General features: G+C 39.2%; 1 protein-coding gene across 1 annotated transcript in view; it reads right to left on the bottom strand.

The window, feature by feature from the left end:
* The window catches only part of LOC135465525 (uncharacterized), an 87,986-nt gene that overhangs the window by 28,671 nt on the left and 37,143 nt on the right, over window positions 1-22,172 (bottom strand). The window contains exons 4-8 of the mRNA XM_064742764.1: window positions 3,738-3,980; window positions 3,030-3,290; window positions 2,480-2,598; window positions 1,587-1,694; window positions 649-823 (exon numbers count right to left, since the gene is read on the bottom strand). Of these exons, the coding sequence (XP_064598834.1) occupies window positions 649-823; window positions 1,587-1,694; window positions 2,480-2,598; window positions 3,030-3,290; window positions 3,738-3,980 (906 nt within the window). The remainder of the gene's footprint in view (window positions 1-648; window positions 824-1,586; window positions 1,695-2,479; window positions 2,599-3,029; window positions 3,291-3,737; window positions 3,981-22,172) is intronic.

Below are 22,172 nucleotides of genomic sequence, written 5' to 3' on the forward strand. Positions count from 1 at the left end.
TTTATCCAAAAAGATTAGAACATACACGAAAAATTATGGAATTTTGGAACAGGTGTATGATTTTTAATTTTTTAAATTATCAAAATTCAGTCTTTAGAAAGAATATTTGCAACATAGTGATATCGACCTCAAATCACAGATGGAAACTTTTGAACATCCCCATGTTTATTCATCTCAGTGGTCAGTCTATACTTGCCTGTCACTATATCAGTTTGCTTGTGTATTACAGACTTTCAAAATCATGGCACGGTTATTCAAAACTGGTTTAAGACTTAATACCAGATTTAACTTTTAGCCATGTGTTCAATTTTGTACCTACCCTAAAACAGATTGTGTTACTTTTCATTAAATATGAACTAAAACTGCTGCTGTTACACTTTGACTTTGGCTGCTAAAATTTTCACTAAAAAATGTGACTTAATACCAGTATTAGCTAATACAGTTTCTAACAACTGGGCCCATGTATCATATAGAGAAACACCCATGCTGTATCTCTCCACTCACACGAGAGACTCACACGAACATTCACATCTACCTTTTCTCGGGAAACCCATGGGGCTATGGAGGCAGTGATCTATCTGATTTTAGTTCATTTTGTGTGCTTCTGTCCTTGTATGATGCAGAGTGGGTGATGAGAGGGTAACTTACATGTGGTCAGCACCCCAGAGAAGACCCAGCACTGGCCAAACTTGACCGGTTGTCTCTCTCTGTAGAACTTCTCCAGAATCTCCTCACTACCAGTCCAGCTTAAAGGTGACCGCCCACTTGTGTAGTTCCCTGACCAGTTCCCCACCAGGATCCCATTATCGTCAGGTGAGTTTGCCTGTAACATAAATCAAAGTGCATGTCATTTTTTCACCTTTTGACCTGGATTAACAACCATGTGGTCCTGCTGTTAGGGGAGAGGCTTTCGTATTTGTATTCATCTTGTACAGGTTAATAGAGTTCAAATCATGCATCCTTTGATCATAGATAATTTTAGTTCACACAGAAAACAGTAAATGGTGTTTTGGAGCACATTCAAACAGTTATTAGAAGCTAATCTCATGTGTTTTACAATGTAACTGCACGAATCATGTTGGGTTGTCTGCCCTTAGTCTGCATACACACATTCATTGTTGCCATGGGTTGTCTCCCATTAGTCCACCTACACAAATTCTATACACACATATTTTACTGTAAACAATCATAATAAATTATAATTTTGTGAAACAAATAAATTGTTGACTGGAAACTGTAATGCTTTGGTCTTTTGAACTATAGTTTGAAGAGTCTATGTATGTAGTCTTTTACACTCTGTACTGGTTATAGGTTACTGGTTATTACATACAACCTGATTACATACAACCTGATTCTCCTATAGTTTGACATCTACAATAAGATGGTTAGTATCTGGTACAGAAATCAAAGGGGAAAGTCTTACATGTATTGGAGGCAGCTGATCATTCCATTAAAAATCAGCATAAAATATTTACAAGAAAATGGCAAAAAGGCAGAGTGCATGGTCCTACATGCCATAGGCCACTTATTCCAAAAACACACCTGCAGAGCCAGTCACGTTAGACATAAAAATGCCTAGTACTTACCACTGCAGAGAGTTTCCTGGAGATCTTGACAGGGTCCCCTCTGGAGGTCCAGGCCAGTCCAGCTGTGTTCAAGACATAGATAGCACAGTCCAGGACATTCCCCTGAAACTGCTCACCAGAGGAAAACAGTCTGCATTAGCTAATGTACAGCTAATGTGCAGCTAATGTACAGCTAATGTGCAGCTAATGTACAGCTAATGTGCAGCTAATGTACAGCTAATGTGCAGCTAATGTACAGCTAATGTGCACCTAATGTACAGCTAATGTACAGCTAATGTGCAGCTAATGTACAGCTAATGTACAGCTAATGTACAGCTAATGTGCAGCTAATGTACAGCTAATGTGCAGCTAATGTACAGCTAATGTGCAGCTAATGTACAGCTAATGTGCAGCTACTGTACAGCTACTGTACAGCTAATGTCAGCTAATGTGCAGCTAATGTACAGCTAATGTGCAGCTAATGTACAGCTAATGTACAGCTAATGTGCAGCTAATGCACAGCTAATGTACAGCTAATGTACAGCCAATGTACATCTAATGCACAGCTAATGTACAGCTAATGTACAACAGCACATGCATAACTCCTTCTGTTATATACATAAACACTTTTTATATACATTTACAAGATTGCTTTATTAGGCTGTGTCATCGTTGAATCAATTTTAAATAAACCAGCTTACTGCATCATTTGCACGTAGATGAATCTGTAGATTTACTTTTCACTTTTTTCATGCATGCATATGCCAAAAAGATTCCGACATAACACATTTATTCTTTGATCTCACTTACCATGATTTAAATGAAACTGAATTTAGCTGATCAGAGCTACTGATCTGATGTCTCATGGCACAGGAATTAACACGTTTGCCAGAAACTGAAGTTCATGAACTTACCTGTCCAAAATTCCACGGCTTAGCGCTGATTTGTTTTGAGGAGCCCGAGTAGATCTTCCCTGTCTCTGCCATGACATACTCCTCAATGTCCGTCTTGTCATTGTTGTACACCAAGTCATCTGTTCACACAAAGTACATTACATTGTTAGTATGTGTACATCAGCTATCAGCCCCGTCAGGTTTATTTGGAACCTCTTTAACATGTTAAGTCGGGATGGTTATCAACAGCTACACAAACATCCCCATTCTGCCCTGGATAAATGTATCTACCTCTGGACAGGTTCAGTTTGATCAGAGATATAAAACGTGTGTCTAATCATGAAGAAACGCACGTCTAGTGAATTATACAATATTGAACAGCCATTTACAGCTGGGCAGTACACGATCTTTCCTGGAAATGACACACAAAGCAGCGCTCTTTCACTGTTTCCATTTCAGAAAGAGTTCTGTCAATTTCTACCATATCAGCCAGCTACCTGTGCTTCAGAACTAGTGGTTATTGGAAAATGTTTTTCTCTTCCCTCAGATATTGGTTGTAAGCCAGCCTCACCTTTGCACCAAGGGTTGAAGATGATATAGAAGGGATTCTTATGCTGGTAGCGGTAGATCTTCATGCGTTCATCTGGTTTCCTCTTGATGACATCGATCTTCAGCTTCCACTTGCCCACATAGCAGGTGGGTGGGACGATGATGGTAACATTTAGCAGCTCCCCCTGGACATGCTTAATCTTAGCACCCCACTGTTTGGGCAGATCGCGGTCAGACAGGACCAGCTCTACAAGGGTACCCTTACTGGGCAATGGGCTATCACCTGATCAACCAGAGCAAATTCAATTACAATCATTGAACATAATTAACTATAATTTAAACAACACCTTTATACACACCTCCTCATACTGTATGTGCATACAATGATAAATGTACGTTTTCTTAAAAAGGTTTTCTCTACTGTGTCTGGAAAAATTTACGAAAGCAACATTTGGAATGTGTGACATTCTTAATGTATTATAGAAAAACATGTACATTAATTGTAATATGGTATATTCTACATGAACCTGCTCACCTGTTAATATTCCAATCTTATTCCTTTGAAGAATTTTGACGTAGTTACTGATAAACACAGCCTATGATCCTCTGGATTATCAAATATCTTTAATCCAAATGATCCAATACAGGTTAGTTAATTTTTAAACAGAGAAAAATCTGCCCCCAATAGGTCAAAATGTTACACCTTATTATATGATTAGTAAGTCCTCACCAATTTCAAAGATTAGCTTCAGGTCATCTTTGCTGCTATCATAGGCCCGGTTAAACTTAATCTTGATATCAAATGGCTGTCCCCTGCGGGTGACAAGCTGGGGCTGCTGGCGTCTGAAGGTGTTGCTTTCCTCCTGCGTAATCTCATACTCATCTGTGTGATGGAGCTTGGTGTTCGCCTCCACACACAGGTCCACCTCCAGCACCTGTAACACTGACGGGTCTTCCCCAGCACGATGCCCATCTGCAACAACAACAAATGTGAATGAAAGAAGGAATAATTATTTTTCTTCAAGGAATAGGTCTTTCAGTTGCTTGTATATTGTAGTGGGAACATGCTAATATCACAAAATAGTGTGGCTAATTCTAATCAAGCATATCATTTTTCAAACTTCACTTCAGAAAAAGGTGGCTTTTAGTTTGCATAAAATAATAACAAAAATTGAAAAGCGCTCTACCATCTGCACCAATTTTCCAATTAAAATATTTAGATGGGAAACAAGAAAATAAGCCTTAAGGAAAAACATCAAAGAAGCAGAAATTTACAATATAAAAATCCTGGGAACTACAGACAAAATTCAGTGGACAAAAACATATTTCATTTAGTGCATATATTAATGTAGCAAACATTCCTAATGACTAGAATCTAGCTCCCACAATCTCGGTAAAGTATAAACTACCAGTTTTTGATTTTGTATTGAGTATACTTAACAAAAAAATCATTGAAATGGATGTAATACCCACTATTTATCCTTCGTTATTCAATAAAATCAATGCTGAAGGCTGGTAACTGACAAACATGTGGCATTTGATATCTTTTCTTTTTATTTGTTTATTTGATTGGTGTTTTACGTCATACTGAAGAATATTTCACTGATACGACGGCCAGTATTAGTGGGAGAAAACCGGGTAGATCCAAGGGGAAACCCACAACCATCCGCAGGTTGCTAGCAGACCTTCCCACATACGGCTGGAGAGGAAGCTAGCAAGAGTTGGACTTGAACTCAAAGCGACTGCATTGGGGAGAGATTCCTGGTCATTGCACCACTCTGGCATGCTAACCACCTTGGCCACAGAGGTCCGCGACATCTTTTATAGATGACTACAGGGTTATTAAGTTTCATTTGCTGGCAAACATTGAAAACATACATACTCCATGTTTTAGATATTGGTATGTATGTGCACGCATATAAACACACCACAGCAATGTGAAAAGTCTACCTCACATTTCCTACCTACATGCATACCTGTGTCAGTATTTACCCTAATTGCTTTTACATAGTGCAACAAGAAAAATAGCATTCTAAAAATGCATCTACTTGATACATGCGTATGAATTTCACATCAGTTGTTAAAGTAAATAAATTTAATCATGGATTTTTCTTGGAAGACATCTGCACATTAAATGTGAGCATCAGTGATAAAGCCTGGTGCTGCCGGAACCATGCCTGCCAGCCGCAGTTGGGTTATCTGGCTGTTTTATGACAATATATGCACAGTTACATGAGTGGGTTGTGTGCAGACTCCCAGGAGCCTGTCTCTCAGAGACCCTGGCCCTCAAGATTCCATCATTATGATAAACCCACACCTGCATCACCTAACTAACAGGCTTCCCAGTAGCTCAATATCATCCCAGACAGTTTTCTGGCTTCTGCTGGGTGAATTACTTAAAGCTTGCATCTTCCATGTACTTTTACTGTGCATATCACAAGCGTGACAGGCCCTTATACAATCTAAATATAGTAGTAAACTGCATTTGCATGAACACCTTGTTACAAGTAAAAAAAGCTCAGCTTACACTACATAGATACACTGTTAGATAAAGAGAACCGTCAAAATGAGATACAAGCACGTCGGCAGTGAACTTACAGTCCTGTACAAAATTTTAAGTTGAATACAGTTAACCTTTGGTGTCAAGAAATTTTTTTTGTAACATACGATGAAAGATTCTGAAAATGGCTACATGATTTTAACCAGCAGATAGATAAATCTGCTGGTTTCCACCCCTGTTCAACACTCAAAGCATTATGCTCTCCATACATGTACATATAGAACTGGTTGAGGGGCCCAGTAGAGGAGACAGAGAGAGTGTGCCAGTCTCTCCATGTGTCAGCCAGCCAGACACACAGGACAAATGTCAACAGGCTTCTTAAATCTCCCAGCCTGGTGACAGGTTAACACATCAGCCTCTGTGACCCTTAACCAACCCTATTCTGATGATAATTGGAGGGATTGGGCTAAATGCCAGCAGGACACTCACAAAGCCTCATGGTTCGCACAACAGGAAAATGTAGATTACAGTCTAACTATACAGGTACATACAGGTACAAAACAACTCATAAATCCTGAAAAAAATTACATAACACTCTTTCATTACCAATGTCTTTTTTTGCAGTAATTATTCATCCTATACCTTGGCACACCCGTGCCTTGTCTGATAAGTAATGAATAGAAATCAGATTTGGCCAGTTATGTGCATGTAGCATATACCACAGCTAGGTGTGGTCAAACCATACACCCACGCACAGGAATATATGGCCAGATGTTAGAGCTCAATGACAACTTCACATTCCATACAGTGTGAAGAATGTGACAGTATTGTGTGAGTGTCAACAGACCAGTTTAGTGAGTAAAACAGGACTACCTACACACGCAGGCCTTATGCCATCCATAAGGGCAAAAGTACTGGGTACCGCTACACACTACAGGTGAAGTCAGGAGTATACATGTACTTCTGTGGAATGCAAACTTGCTTCTGGCTTCCACACTACCATTCTTCTCATTTCTGGGACAGACATTTGTAGTGTTGAAAGTAGAGTATTATAATTCTTTACCAGCCTTTTGGAAAAGTGAAGATATGAGGATGTTCATTTGATGGTCTAACCATGTGACAAAAAAAGGAACTCAGAATTCCTTCTACAATTACACATATATTGGCTAAAATGAGCACACCAGGTGACCCCAAAAATTAGAAGAAATAGGGTACACACATCAAACACCAAAAATGAAAGAACAGACACCTACACTGTACTTCATCACAATTTGTCACATCAAATATATGACTTCAATTTGTGACATCAAGTTTGAGTCTCCACATTAATTTGTTACAGCATTAAAGTCTTTAAATGCGTCAAATTATGTAAAAACCACAATTTTTTTAGCAATTATCACGGTTGTTCCATGTGATAATAAATCAGTTAACACGCATTTCCAAAGACTTCTACAAAATTTTGAAAATCAATGTTTGATAATATACTGCGTATGTCACATTGCCTGGATTGTGTCTCCTATCTGAAACAATTAGCAGAACCACAAATTGGACTTTGATGTAAAAACTGAGTGAACTTTGACCCATTCAGGAGTCATGTGTCACTAACAATAGCAGTGAGTCCAGGATGTTACATGGCATCATGTACAGAATGTCCAAACAATAATTCAAATGGATAATTAGACCCATAACAACAATCAACTGAAAATCACAGGGTCATACACTTGTCAATCTGTTTCACTTTTGTGTTAAACTGTAATGTCAAAAATGTTACTTATTTTTGTCACATTTTCCCCAGAATATGTGGCCTATTTCACCACTTGTTGTTTTCTAAATGCTTTCGGTGACCATTTAGCTTAGGTGACACCAATTGTGTTTTATGGGTGAGCTGACAGTAAACAATCCCAAAATAGAATTAAAAATAAAACTGAAAATCCACTACAAAGAATCAACCATTCCAATACTTAGGCAAATACAATACATCATTTTTATACATTATCAATGTATTTCCTTCTTAAAATCAACTCCTGGTTATCTTCCATATAAAATTAATTTTAACTTTTGTAAAAAAAAAAAATAAATAAACAGTTATATGAACAAATGCATTTAATTTTAAGAAATCATGGATTTCTTTATACATATGACAACAGGTAAGCCAGGTTATAAATAATTCATTATTATAGAAACTGGCACATGTACCTTAAACTTCCGAAAACAGAAATCACCATGTACTTACATATACATGTATATTATCTGTATGTGTCATCTTTGTATGTATGTCTTTGTGTCATCTGTTTATTTATTTATTTGGCTGGTGTTTTACGCCATACTCAAGAATATTTCACTTATCTGACGGCAACCAGAATTATAGTGGGAGGAAAGCCGGCAGAGTCCGGGGGAGTCCACAACCATCGGACCGTCAGCAGGTTGCTGTCAGACCTTCCCATGTACGCCATCGGTTTACAAGTGGATGAATAGTAATGTGCCATATACATAGCAGCATGAAGTCACTTCTACCTCACGCTGAGGATATGTGCATACACATGTAGCTAATCTCTAAAGTTTTCTTTCTTTGGAGGACTCAATTTCTGGAACGCCAAAGTGCATTTGTACATCTCAGTGCACACCAGGGTTCATACATTAAGAGTGCAGCAGATGAACACAATGGATTTATTCCCTGTGCTTTACAATACATGGCACCATTGTTTCATCTAAACATTTTCACGCTCCACAAATCGATACTGCTGTAAACATATTCCATACATTACAGCCATCTGTGTCGGCGCGTTAACTGTGTCATGTCCTCCAGCATTTTTCTTTATGTTTTCAGATATTTATTGATAATGAGCACACTAATGGCTGTATTCAGCTAAGGTGTATTTAACTTAATTTATGACTGTTACTCATTTTGCTTGATTCTGAGGTTTTTATTTATCTTAATCAGGTGTTTTCAGGTTTGCTTGGAAGGTAAGGTGATATTCTACTACATAAATATACACTTCAGCACAAAAAGTAATATTTTATATTAGACTTGTGCTTAAAAATGCACTATTTGGCCAAAATTTTGGGTCAAAAATAAAGCATATTTGACCGTGTTGCTTCTGGTGAAGAGCTTTGTGCAAAAATCAACTGATGCTCTGAAACTGGTATAAATGTTCCATCCTGAACTAATCAGAGATACCAGAGTGATATACCACTTCAAGACATTATATACCACTACATGACATCATATACCACTTCATGACATCATATACCACTTCTTGACATCACATACCACTTCATGACATCCCATACCACTTCAGGACACCACATGCCACTTCAGGTCACCACATGCAATTTCAGGACATCATATACCACTTCAGGACATCATATACCACTACTTGACATCATATACCACTTCAGGACATCATATACCACTTCAGGACATCATATACCACTACTTGACATCATATACCACTTCAGGACATCATATACCACTACATGACATCATATACCACTTCAGGACATCATATACCACTTCAGGACATCATATACCACTTCAGGACATCATATCTCAAGCAAAGTCATACACTGTGGTCATCTAAAGATATTCATAAATATTTGCTTGATCCTGATTGATCCACTTATCTTTAATTATTGGGCCATTTCAGAGTTCTTCGTGAAGTTTCATTAATTTCTTATCAGAACAACTGAAGTGTTGGTATAAAAGGTATCATTTTAAGGCCCGTACATGTGACAGTGCATTTCTGCACATTACAATTTGAGTGAAATACAGTATACAGTGTTGTGTATGTACAAATAGAAATGCATTATCTTAAATGGTGCTTTGATACCCAACCAGCATGGCAGCTTTCAAACTGGCTAAACCTTCCTTGTATTAACAGGTATCATGACAACGCCACGCAACTGGCCATTAGGCAACATGTCAATTAACAATTTGACAGATAAACACGTTTCATGCATTAAACTAGACCAAAGCCGAGTGAGCTACGTTTGTTATTAACATGCTTAACAAGTTGTCAGACAAGTTTGTCTTTTTGTATTCTTTATGACATCACAGACCCTTCCTTAAAACACTCCTGATTTTATCATTGCACTGAAAACCGCTGCTGTTCTGATAGGGCTATGATACTATGTTATAAAATCAGTAAGCCTTCTAGTCTACATGTTAAAGTGCACTTATACTGGAATGAAATGTAAATGTTAAAAACAATATGGGTACTTGCATGTTCTAGATTGTTGTTATATTATCTCACACATGTAGATAAATGTCAAATCTAGATAAAAATCAAGGTTTTAATCCCACAGTTTGTCACCGATCTTCAAATTTTATCAAACTTCAACAATGTCACTGTGCATAAAGAAATTTTACAAAAGTTTTAGAACAAAGAAATATGTATGAAAAGTTAACTTTGCACTGGTAAACCATCATATTTTTGTTGAATTTACTCGTTAATTTTAACACAGCATGACAAGTTTGGATAGAATGGCTTGCTAACCTAAACATTTTCCTGAACTAAAATGGTTGCAGATATGACCCTGAAAAAAAACCAGGTGTAAACATGTCTTCATTTTCCTGTCAAATGTCTACACTTGGTCAATCAAACAACTGACACACGTGTGCTTTTTGATGCACACGTAATTCTTCAGCTCTTTGCATGTTTGCACGGTGTTTAACTCAAGCAGGTTCAGAAGGCAGTTTTCTGTGTAGGCTGATAAACTTATACTTTTGATGAAGGCCTGAAACTGGCCAATCCAACCAATGTAGTTTTGTCTCCAAATACAAATGAAAAATGTGAATCAACTGCACTGAAATTTTCTCTTTCATATGGGAAAAGGATGAGAAATTAGGGTATACAACTAGATTCATCCAGCCATTGGACAGTTTCACTGAGGATTACTTGAAGGTGCATGTTCCTTAACACAGGCTTAAGGATTAACTGTCAATCTGCAACATACTGTATCAGTAAAATACGACAATATACTAGACCTACCAACTACATCCACATTTCCACCCACAGGACTTCCAGGATAACGATCTGATGAGGAGATGTGGGTGCGACCGCGCAGCGGCTTTCTGCGACTGTATCGCCCACCATAACTACCTCCCACAACCCCGCTGCGGTTTCGTCTATCCGAATCATAGCTGTCTGCGGAGATTTCACCGCGACGTCCACTGGAATTTCCCATGTTAAGGTAGCGATAACCAAACATCGACACACTGATGGCGCAATACCTTAGCCAGGTATACAAACCTCTATTCCAACAGGTCGAGTAGTATGTGGTTGGTATTTACATGGGATGGCAAGTGACGAAATCGATTTCAATCTGGGAACGCATAAAACTTTGTCAGTTCATCTTAATGTTTCACACCAGAATCCAAGAAATCAATTTTCCTCTGTTCTGTGGCAGACTGCAAATACCTGGGCTGTGCCAGTATAACGTTGTCACTTATTCAAAGCTATATCCAGGCATCTACTGGGACAGCAAATATTGATCAATTCCACCATCAGTATACCTGTAGATGCTGCTGATCTTCTTGTTCCTTTCCACAGAAAAGATTTACATCAGGTGTCATTAAGGTAACAGTGATGAGAGGTAATCCACATGTCATGAAGACTGAAGCAGACTGTCTCACATGCAGATCCACCGTCACCCTATATACTCACCGCCCTACTTCAGCTGACCTGAACAGCTGGTTAGGCCTGTTCTGTGTAGTTGACAAAATGCGTCAAAAAAAGAGCAACAAGCGCCAATAACACAGCTCCCAGGTCTGGTTTTCATCAGTTTTGTTCAGTGAATCCATTTTAAACAACACACATCCAACAACATGATTCACACTGATTAATTCTAGTTTCATGTATCCTTAACCTCATTAGATATATGCATCTAGAGCGAATCATTCCCCGAAATCACTGAACTGTGACTGATATAACTTACTGTACATACATGATTTACATACACATTCATATTTATGATATTAGCTTTGCACCGGAAGCAAAAATACAACCAAGCCAGGACCAAACATGAAGATTTACACTTTCTAAAGTCTCTACAGTAAATATACATGGAGGTGTACACTTTCCAAAGTCTCCACAGTAAACATACATGGAGATGTGCACTTTCCAAAGTCTCCACAGTAAACATACATGGAGATGTACACTTTCCAAAGTTTCTACAGTAAACATACATGGATATGTACCCTTTCCAAAGTCTCTACTGTAAACATACATGGAGATGTGCACTTTCCAAAGTTTCTACAGTAAACATACATGGATATGTACCCTTTCCAAAGTCTCTACTGTAAACATACATGGAGATGTGCACTTTCCAAAGTTTCTACAGTAAACATACATGGATATGTACCCTTTCCAAAGTCTCTACTGTAAACATACATGGAGATGTGCACTTTCCAAAGTCTCTACAGTAAACATACATGAAAATGTGCACTTTCCAAAGTCTCTACAGTAAATATACATGAAAATGTGCACTTTCCAAAGTCTCTACAGTAAATATACATGGAGATGTGCACTTTCCAAAGTCTCCACAGTAAACATACATGGAGATGTACACTTTCCAAAGTCTCCACAGTAAACATACATGGAGATGTGCACTTTCCAAAGTCTCCACAGTAAACATACATGGAGATGTACACTTTCCAAAGTCCCTACAGTAAACATACATGGAGATTTACACTTTCCAAAGTCCCTACAGTAAACATACATGGAGATGTACACTTTCCAAAGTCTCCACAGTAAACATACATGGAGATGTGCACTTTCCAAAGTCTCCACAGTAAACATACATGGAGATGTACACTTTCCAAAGTCCCTACAGTAAACATACATGGAGATGTGCACTTTCCAAAGTCTCCACAGTAAACATACATGGAGATGTACACTTTCCAAAGTCTCCACAGTAAACATACATGGAGATGTACACTTTCCAAAGTCTCTACAGTAAATATACATGGAGAAGTGCATTTTCCAAAGTCTCCACAGTAAACATACATGGAGATGTGCACTTTACAAAGTCTTTACAGTAAACATACATGGAGATGTGCACTTTCCAAAGTCTCCACAGTAAACATACATGGAGATGTGCACTTTCCAAAGTCTCCACAGTAAACATACATGGAGATGTACACTTTCCAAAGTCTCCACAGTAAACATACATGGAGATGTGCACTTTCCAAAGTCTCCACAGTAAACATACATGGAGATGTGCACTTTCCAAAGTCTCCACAGTAAACATACATGGAGATGTACACTTTCCAAAGTCCCTACAGTAAACATACATGGAGATGTGCACTTTCCAAAGTCTCCACAGTAAACATACATGGAGATGTACACTTTCCAAAGTCTCCACAGTAAACATACATGGAGATGTACACTTTCCAAAGTCTCTACAGTAAATATACATGGAGAAGTGCATTTTCCAAAGTCTCCACAGTAAACATACATGGAGATGTACACTTTCCAAAGTCTCTACAGTAAATATACATGGAGAAGTGCATTTTCCAAAGTCTCCACAGTAAACATACATGGAGATGTACACTTTCCAAAGTCTCCACAGTAAACATACATGGAGATGTACACTTTCCAAAGTCTCCACAGTAAACATACATGGAAATGTGCACTTTCCAAAGTCTCCACAGTAAACATACATGGAGATGTGCACTTTCCAAAGTCTCCACAGTAAACATACATGGAGATGTGCACTTTCCAAAGTCTCTACAGTAAACATACATGGAGATGTGCACTTTCCAAAGTCTCCACAGTAAACATACATGGAGATGTGCACTTTCCAAAGTCTCCACAGTAAACATACATGGAGATGTACACTTTCCAAAGTCTCCACAGTAAACATACATGGAGATGTGCACTTTACAAAGTCTCCACAGTAAACATACATGGAGATGTGCACTTTCCAAAGTCTCCACAGTAAACATACATGGAGATGTACACTTTCCAAAGTCCCTACAGTAAACATACATGGAGATGTGCACTTTCCAAAGTCTCCACAGTAAACATACATGGAGATGTACACTTTCCAAAGTCTCCACAGTAAACATACATGGAGATGTACACTTTCCAAAGTCTCTACAGTAAATATACATGGAGAAGTGCATTTTCCAAAGTCTCCACAGTAAACATACATGGAGATGTGCACTTTACAAAGTCTTTACAGTAAACATACATGGAGATGTGCACTTTCCAAAGTCTCCACAGTAAACATACATGGAGATGTGCACTTTCCAAAGTCTCCACAGTAAACATACATGGAGATGTACACTTTCCAAAGTCTCCACAGTAAACATACATGGAGATGTGCACTTTCCAAAGTCTCCACAGTAAACATACATGGAGATGTGCACTTTCCAAAGTCTCCACAGTAAACATACATGGAGATGTACACTTTCCAAAGTCCCTACAGTAAACATACATGGAGATGTGCACTTTCCAAAGTCTCCACAGTAAACATACATGGAGATGTACACTTTCCAAAGTCTCCACAGTAAACATACATGGAGATGTACACTTTCCAAAGTCTCTACAGTAAATATACATGGAGAAGTGCATTTTCCAAAGTCTCCACAGTAAACATACATGGAGATGTAGACTTTCCAAAGTCTCTACAGTAAATATACATGGAGAAGTGCATTTTCCAAAGTCTCCACAGTAAACATACATGGAGATGTACACTTTCCAAAGTCTCCACAGTAAACATACATGGAGATGTACACTTTCCAAAGTCTCCACAGTAAACATACATGGAAATGTGCACTTTCCAAAGTCTCCACAGTAAACATACATGGAGATGTGCACTTTCCAAAGTCTCCACAGTAAACATACATGGAGATGTGCACTTTCCAAAGTCTCTACAGTAAACATACATGGAGATGTGCACTTTCCAAAGTCTCCACAGTAAACATACATGGAGATGTGCACTTTCCAAAGTCTCCACAGTAAACATACATGGAGATGTACACTTTCCAAAGTCTCCACAGTAAACATACATGGAGATGTGCACTTTACAAAGTCTCCACAGTAAACATACATGGAGATGTGCACTTTCCAAAGTCTCCACAGTAAACATACATGGAGATGTGCACTTTCCAAAGTCTCCACAGTAAACATACATGGAGATGTGCACTTTCCAAAGTCTCCACAGTAAACATACATGGAGGTGTACACTTTCCAAAGTCTCCACAGTAAACATACATGGAGGTGTACACTTTCCAAAGTCTCCACAGTAAACATACATGGAGATGTGCACTTTCCAAAGTCTCCACAGTAAACATACATGGAGATGTACACTTTCCAAAGTCCCTACAGTAAACATACATGGAGATGTACACTTTCCAAAGTCTCCACAGTAAACATACATGGAGATGTGCACTTTCCAAAGTCTCCACAGTAAACATACATGGAGATGTACACTTTCCAAAGTCCCTACAGTAAACATACATGGAGATGTGCACTTTCCAAAGTCTCCACAGTAAACATACATGGAGATGTACACTTTCCAAAGTCTCCACAGTAAACATACATGGAGATGTACACTTTCCAAAGTCTCTACAGTAAATATACATGGAGAAGTGCATTTTCCAAAGTCTCCACAGTAAACATACATGGAGATGTGCACTTTACAAAGTCTTTACAGTAAACATACATGGAGATGTGCACTTTCCAAAGTCTCCACAGTAAACATACATGGAGATGTGCACTTTCCAAAGTCTCCACAGTAAACATACATGGAGATGTACACTTTCCAAAGTCTCCGCAGTAAACATACATGGAGATGTGCACTTTCCAAAGTCTCCACAGTAAACATACATGGAGATGTGCACTTTCCAAAGTCCCTACAGTAAACATACATGGAGATGTGCACTTTCCAAAGTCTCCACAGTAAACATACATGGAGATGTACACTTTCCAAAGTCTCCACAGTAAACATACATGGAGATGTACACTTTCCAAAGTCTCTACAGTAAATATACATGGAGAAGTGCATTTTCCAAAGTCTCCACAGTAAACATACATGGAGATGTACACTTTCCAAAGTCTCTACAGTAAATATACATGGAGAAGTGCATTTTCCAAAGTCTCCACAGTAAACATACATGGAGATGTACACTTTCCAAAGTCTCCACAGTAAACATACATGGAGATGTACACTTTCCAAAGTCTCCACAGTAAACATACATGGAAATGTGCACTTTCCAAAGTCTCCACAGTAAACATACATGGAGATGTGCACTTTCCAAAGTCTCCACAGTAAACATACATGGAGATGTGCACTTTCCAAAGTCTCTACAGTAAACATACATGGAGATGTGCACTTTCCAAAGTCTCCACAGTAAACATACATGGAGATGTACACTTTCCAAAGTCTCCACAGTAAACATACATGGAGATGTGCACTTTACAAAGTCTCCACAGTAAACATACATGGAGATGTGCACTTTCCAAAGTCTCCACAGTAAACATACATGGAGATGTGCACTTTCCAAAGTCTCCACAGTAAACATACATGGAGATGTGCACTTTCCAAAGTCTCCACAGTAAACATACATGGAGGTGTACACTTTCCAAAGTCTCCACAGTAAACATACATGGAGGTGTACACTTTCCAAAGTCTCCACAGTAAACATACATGGAGGTGTACACTTTCCAAAGTCTCCACAGTAAACATACATGGAGGTGTACACTTTCCAAAGTCTCCACAGTAAACATACATGGATATGTGCACTTTACAAAGATGTATTAGTTATAGTGTAGACAGATTTAAGCACCTGAGGCTGATTCCTTAATGCCAAGGTTGACATTTATTAATCATTTCCATTTTAACTCAAATGGTCTGTAATTTGGTCTCTTTTTGATTAACAGACCATTTAAGTTGAATTGGACCACACGGGTTACAGTTGGAATCTTGTTTCCTGATAGTTTTAGTGAAATTTACTGAAGTTCATGTTACATATACATATACTAATAGAGAAATTTGGAGAAATAGATGCTAAACATGCTGAGGGTACAGACTGAGTACTGGATTTCATTTCAGGTCACAGCCTGAATTTGTCTGAAATCCCTTTAGTCTGCTAGATCATAGTCATGGCATATCAGGACCATAAACTGCTACAGCTTTCCTCAGTGAAGTATATAGGCCTACATGTGCCTGATAAGAGTTCCAACAGGTCAGAGAATTCATTTATTTATTTGACTGGTATTTTATTGATTTATTTATTTGAATGGTGTTTTATTGATTTATTTATTTGAATGGTGTTTTATTTATTGATTTATTTATTTGAATGGTGTTTTATTTATTTATTTATTTGATTGGTGTTTTATTTATTGATTCATTTATTTGAATGGTGTTTTATTTATTTATTTATTTGATTGGTGTTTTATTTTTTTATCTGAATGGTGTTTTATTTATTTATTTGAATGGTGTTTTATTTATTTATTTATTTATTTGAATGGTGTTTTATTTATTTATTTATTTGATTGGTGTTTTATGTCTTCCTCATTCATTTCACTTATAAGATGGCGGCCAGCATTGATGGGAGGAAGCCGATCATAGCCTGGGGGAAACCCATGATCATCCGCAAGTTGCTGGCAGACCTTCATGTAAGCACTTACAACCAGTGAGAAAGCCAGCAAGAGCTGGACTTGAGCTCACAGTGACCGCATTGGTGAAAGGCCCCTAGGTAATTACGCTAGGCTAGGCCATGGAATCAGGCATCATACGAATGCCATATGTGTATATCAGATGGCCAGTAGAACCAGTGGGCACTAGGTAGATTTACTTGGGAGCCACATATTAATGTCAAAACAGATAGTACTAGATAGTACAAGAGTACTTGAACATGTATATGTGAAGTTTGAGCTGACAGACTTCACTGAGGCACAGTAATATGTACCCGTAGATATATAGTACTGCTAGCTGACAAGGGTACAAGAACATGTAGGTGTGTGGTACTGCTAGCTGTCAAGGGTACAAGAACATGTAGGTGTGTGGTACTGCTAGCTGACAAGGGTACAAGAACATGTAGGTGTGTGGTACTGCTAGCTGACAAGGGTACAAGAACATGTATGTGTGTGGTACTGCTGGCTGACAAGGGTACAAGAACATGTAGGTATGCAGTACTGCTAGCTGACAAGGGTAAAAGAACATGTAGGTGTGTGGTACTGCTAGATGACAAGGGTACAAGAACATGTAGGTATGTGGTACTGCTAGATGACAAGGGTACAAGAACATGTAAGCATGTGGTACTGCTAGCTGACAAGGGTAAAAGAACATGTAGGTGTGTGGTACTGCTGGATGACAAGGGTACAAGAACATGTAGGTATGTGGTACTGCTGGATGACAAAGGTACAATAATATGTAGGCGTGTGGTACTGCTAGCTGACAAGGGTAAAAGAACATGTAGGTGTGTGGTACTGCTAGCTGACAAGGGTAAAAGAACATGTAGGTGTGTGGTACTGCTAGCTGACAAGGGTAAAAGAACATGTAGGTGTGTGGTACTGCTAGCTGACAAGGGTAAAAGAACATGTATGTGTGTGGTACTGCTAGCTGACAAGGGTAAAAGAACATGTATGTGTGTGGTACTGCTAGCTGACAAGGGTAAAAGAACATGTAGGTGTGTGGTACTGCTAGCTGACAAGGGTAAAAGAACATGTAGGCGTGTGGTACTGCTAGCTGACAAGGGTAAAAGAACATGTAGGTGTGTGGTACTGCTAGATGACAAGGGTACAAGAACATGTAGGCGTGTGGTACCGCTGGCCAACAAGGGTACAAGAACATGTAGGTATGCGGTGCTGCTAGCTGACAAGGGTACAAGAACATGTAGGTGTGTGGTACTGCTAGCTGACAAGGGTACAAGAACAGGTAGGCATGTGTTACTGCTGGCTGACAAGGGTACAAGAACATGTAGGCGTGTGGTACTGCTAGCTGACAAGGGTACAAGAACAGGTAGGCATGTGTTACTGCTGGCTGACAAGGGAACAAGAACATGTAGGTGTGTGGTACTGCTAGCTGACAAGGGTACAAGAACATGTAGGTGTGTGGTATTGCTTGCTGACAAGGGTACAAGAACAGGTAGGCATGTGTTACTGCTAGGAGACTTTAAGGTCTAACTACGTATGATGTACTATGTATGACGTAGCTCTGAGATGCATCCAGAGATTCCCTGACCATTGTCCTCAGCTGTTTACTCTGGGTGGGGAGGGAACTGTGAGCGCAGGTAAAACATACACAGGTAACGCACATAACACCATTATCTCACCTATCCACTTACACAAGTCTACGTCAGCTTTTCCACACTGGCAGACTGGAATGTACATGTATACTAGAGTGAGGCTTAGGGTTAAAAGTAACATGTGCCTATGTTCCTTAATAGCAGTGTAAACTACAGGCTTTCAGTACTCATATCACAAATACAAGACAGATTGGCCAGCCAGACAATAAGTACCATCAGGGTTAAACTAATATCACTGTAACATTAACAGAAATATAATACAGAACATTTATATTACAAAAAAACTCCCCTTTATTAGAACTAAAAATAATTCCATACAAATGTCAGGTGCAAGATATCACATGATGCTCAAAAAGTCATTAAAACCCAAAAAAAAAACACAGCTGCAAAATAATTTACTATGTCACTGCAGGTACGGTTTTGAGAATGTATTTAACACAGAGATGACTGGAGTTGTCATAGAGTCAGTCCCACATGTTCACCAGAAATAGAACAAATCAGCCTGACATGTGGTTCACATGTAGCCCTCAGTTCAGGCTCTGGGAGATGTGCTCTATATTGGAGCCCATACAATACAGTAGCAGTATACACACTTGTTAGCTGTCACTCTGTCTGCACCAATCTCCAGTACCCCCAAACCCAGCCCTATCCCGACCTTCATACAGACAGTAATTAGCATCAATCATGCATGTCCTGACAACTCTTTAATTACATGATGATTACAAGAAGTTATAAAGCCATTCAAAAGCCATTAGAATGGATTCATTCTTTTCCTACATTCTTTCCACTTTATACTTCAGGCTTAACATTGTAAACTTGAGACAGGGAAATTAAGTGGCTGTCTATATAATTAAATCAAAAGAGAATTGGGTGTTGTTATATATATAACAAACATGATTTAAATGCACGTACTGCCCTGCAAGTAATTCACAGGCCACATAAAAAAAAAGACAAAAAGGGTTGAAAAACCCTTTGTCTTCAAGGAGGCCCTGTGGGCAGGGGAATGTCAGCACGGTGACGGTGAGAAATTCACTTTACTTCATTCTGATACACTACTTACACATGGAAAGAAAAAAACCCCACAAGACCTTACTATTATCAACTAATTATGCTCCCACTAAGAATAACCCCACTGCCCCCACTCCCGCCCAACCCCAACTCCAAAGAGAGAATATTATGCTAAGCTGATACAGTTAGGGACAGACTTACCGATAACCTCTGCCCCGGTGTAAGATGCCAAAGGTTTGTAATTAGGGTTACGTAATCCTGGATGATTGCGGTAATACTCGGAACTTTCCACATGGCCAGAGCGGGTGCGACGGGCGCTGTCCCCTCCCCCAAGACTCAACAGCTTACTCGATGTACACCCCATCCTGCTCCACAATGACCACCAGCTAACAAGGTAGGTGTGTCCCTCTTGCGCGTACGTCTTCAGGCGACTGTTTAATCTCTGTGCTCACAAATAACCAGGGAACGTATTGTACATGAACCAGTCTCAGGTTCTCCACACAACTGCTGGAGGTAGGTAAGGCTGACGGAATCTGAGCCAGAAACACTTAGTACAACTTACACCCTCAGCCAAGATGCTGCTGTTGCTGCTGATGATGATAATGACATCAATTCTAAGCACTATAGTCAAAGACTTTTTTCCAACTTTGCTGCTGGATGTTTCTTCACAGGTTGTTGAAAGTTTTTGAGGTATAAATTGTTCCTTCCTTCCCTGTCAGAGATGCACGGCTTCATCGAGTGGTTATAGCTCGATCCCATCCACTTATGATATGATACCAATAAAGAAAACAGCTCCAATTAGAATCTTGTTCTAGCTAGCAGTACAGCTATCAACTAAGCTGCAGGTCTTCACTTTAGCTGATGTCCCTTCACAAATCACTAGGGAGCATATTTTTTTTACTTCTGATTCCCTCACTACGAAGGTGAGGCTACGTGCGTATGAATCTAGTACCAAGCCTGTGGGTGAATTCCTGTTGGATCTTCAAACTGCCCACACACTGTCTGAGTAGACAGGCCATAGGCTGGTGACCGGAAGGTAGACAGTGTTGTCACAGCTGGGATGAGCCCAGGCACTGTACAACACTGTGACATCATCACTACACTTGAATTACTGTACTTGACCTAAAATGTCATCGAGGAATAAATGACTAGTTTTGCCTGGTTCTTATGATCTTAGAAAGTGTTTATAGCTTTCTTTGGAAAGTAGGATTATATGTGACTGGAAATATGGTAATTTTCACACCAGAATTTAATATTGTATTACATAAATATTTATTAATATTTTGTCAATATTATATTTTAATTGCCTGTACAAATGTACTCTTTTTATGAGCAATTGTTATGTTGTAAACTGTACATGGCCCCTGGTCTCTGAGCTGAGTTCTTAGGACACGTGACTACAGATATTGTTATGTTGTAAGCTGTACATGGCCCCTGGTCTCTGAGCTGAGTTCTTAGGGCACGTGACTACAGATATTGTTATGTTGTAAACTGTACATGGCCCCTGGTCTCTGAGCTGAGTTCTTAGGACACCTGACTACAGATATTGTTATGTTGTAAACTGTACATGGCCCCTGGTCTCTGAGCTGAGTTCTTAGGACATGTGACTACAGATATTGTTATGTTGTAAACTGTACATGGCCCCTGGTCTCTGGGCTGAGTTCTTAGGACACGTGACTACAGATATTGTTATGTTGTAAACTGTACATGGCCCCTGGTCTCTGAGCTGAGTTCTTAGGACAAGTGACTATAGATATTGTTATGTTGTAAGCTGTACATGGCCCCTGGTCGCTGAGTTGAGTTCTTAGGACACGTGACTACAGATATTGTTATGTTGTAAGCTGTACATGGCTCCTGGTCTCTGAGTTGAGTTCTTAGGACATGTGACTACAGATATTGTTATGTTGTAAGCTGTACATGGCTCCTGGTCTCTGAGCTGAGTTCTTAGGGCACGTGACTACAGATATTGTTATGTTGTAAATTGTAAATGGCCCCTGGTCTCTGAGCTGAGTTCTTAGGACACGTGACTACAGATATTGTTATGTTGTAAATTGTACATGGCCCCTGGTCTCTGAGCTGAATTCTTAGGGCACGTGACTACAGATATTATGTTGTAAACTGTACATGGCCCCCTGGTCTCTGAGCTGAGTTCTTAGGGCACATGACTACAGATATTGTTATGTTGTAAACTGTACATGGCCCCTGGTCTCTGAGCTGAGTTCTTAGGACAAGTGACTATAGATATTGTTATGTTGTAAACTGTACATGGCCCCTGGTCTCTGAGCTGAATTCTTAGGGCACGTGACTACAGATATTATGTTGTAAACTGTACATGGCCCCCTGGTCTCTGAGCTGAGTTCTTAGGGCACATGACTACAGATATTGTTATGTTGTAAACT

The sequence above is a fragment of the Liolophura sinensis genome, chromosome 5 (genome assembly GCF_032854445.1).
Source record: "Liolophura sinensis isolate JHLJ2023 chromosome 5, CUHK_Ljap_v2, whole genome shotgun sequence".
Classification (NCBI taxonomy): domain Eukaryota; kingdom Metazoa; phylum Mollusca; class Polyplacophora; order Chitonida; family Chitonidae; genus Liolophura; species Liolophura sinensis.